This window comes from Aplysia californica, unplaced genomic scaffold, assembly GCF_000002075.1.
Source record: "Aplysia californica isolate F4 #8 unplaced genomic scaffold, AplCal3.0 scaffold01699, whole genome shotgun sequence".
NCBI lineage: Eukaryota > Metazoa > Mollusca > Gastropoda > Aplysiida > Aplysiidae > Aplysia > Aplysia californica.
This window is the reverse complement of record NW_004798969.1, coordinates 1-1,462: the sequence shown is the minus strand read 5'-3', so window position 1 is coordinate 1,462 and position 1,462 is coordinate 1. Positions and strand designations below refer to the sequence as shown.

At 42.1% G+C, this 1,462-nt stretch overlaps 1 protein-coding gene across 1 annotated transcript; it reads left to right on the top strand.

The window, feature by feature from the left end:
- Window positions 1-208: 208 nt before the first annotated feature.
- On the top strand, window positions 209-736 carry LOC106013976 (the record flags this gene model as incomplete). Its single annotated transcript, XM_013090941.1, is given in 1 exon segment — window positions 209-736. A coding segment is annotated over 1 exon segment (528 nt), but the record flags the coding sequence as incomplete, so codon positions are not given.
- Window positions 737-1,462: the final 726 nt, after the last annotated feature.

Sequence of the window (1,462 nt, the reverse complement as noted above, 5' to 3'; positions counted from 1 at the left end):
TGTGTGTGTGTGTGTGTGTGTGTGTGTGTGTGCGCGTGCGTGTTCGTCTTCATTTTTCCAACTTTTTTTTCTTATTTTCTACCCTCTAAGCTATATTATATTATATGTACCACCCTTTAAATAACTTTTGCTTTCTATTTATCATTTTATATGTAGTATTATTAAGCAGTCAAACAGAAACAAAATCATCCAATGCTTCTGTTTTCTTCAGGGCCGAGAGAAACCAGCAGCAGCTGAACAGAACTCCGACTTTGATAGCCAACTCCGTCTCATGGCCGAATATGGCAAGGGACTGGTGCCTGAAAACGTCCAGCCCGCCTCCACGCCAAGTTCGGTGTCATCGGCCCACCAGTCACAAATTGGCTCTTTCCAGTACGACACCGGTGACATTGCAAGGGGTGGGGCTAAAGACGGCGTTGCCACGGTAACGCTAGGATCACGTGAGAAGTCTGGAGGGAACTCTGGCGTGAATATTGAACACAACAAACACCGTTTGTGGAGCCCAGGTTCTGAGGCGGCAGGGTTCAAACCTTACACCCCTTTCAGCGACAGTTTGTTTGATTTTGGGAAGAAGGAAGCTAAGTATATTCCCCCTGAGGTAGAGGTCGTGAAGGAAGTGTTGGCGGTGCCCAGGTATTATGACGCCTACAGGGATGTCCTGGGTCTCTCAAGCAGAGACCAGAACGGAGGGCCAGATATCTTGCGCATCCACGGAACGCCTGAATACCCGAAGAAGGTACGGTAAAATCTTTTTAAATCTGTAGAGGCCACTCGCTAGGGTTTTTAATTAGTGTTTATTAATATTTTTTAAAGAATACAGCTGACATGAGTTTACAAAAATATTGATTTATTAAGACAAATTGACACAAGTCATAGTGCAAAACCAAGATTTTTGATGTTCAATAGTTGAGGAATTATTTGACAATAAGTTGCGTAAAGAATTTTTTACTGCAGTATCACATAAAACTCATTCGTGGAGCAGAATGGTTGGAGGGAAGGTACTTATGTGTTAAATCAAGATTGAAACCAGCCATTTCAGAACTAGGAATAGATTTTGTAGGGAGTTAACATGATTAAACTGTGTGTGGTAATCAAAATTGATTTACGACGATCTGCGACGCCTCTTGGGGGGGGGGGGGGGGTTCGTCTCCATACACACAAGCCTTTATGTCAGCCGCAGCCATTCCATTAAGACGAGGAAAAAAATAGGCTATCGGTCTAGATTCGTTATTCCTGTCAAAATAAACATTTATAATTTATAGATTGTAACAAAATAAAACCCCCAAAAAATCGCTGTCAGATTCGACAAAAATCGATAAATGGCAACAAAATCCGTGAAAATCGCTGATGGTGATTAGAAATGCTCTCGTGGGAAATAATAATAAATGTGGCCAGAAATTAAGAGCGGTTCCCCTCCCCTTCCTTCGGTTTTTAAGACCGATTTGATGACTTATGTTTTTTC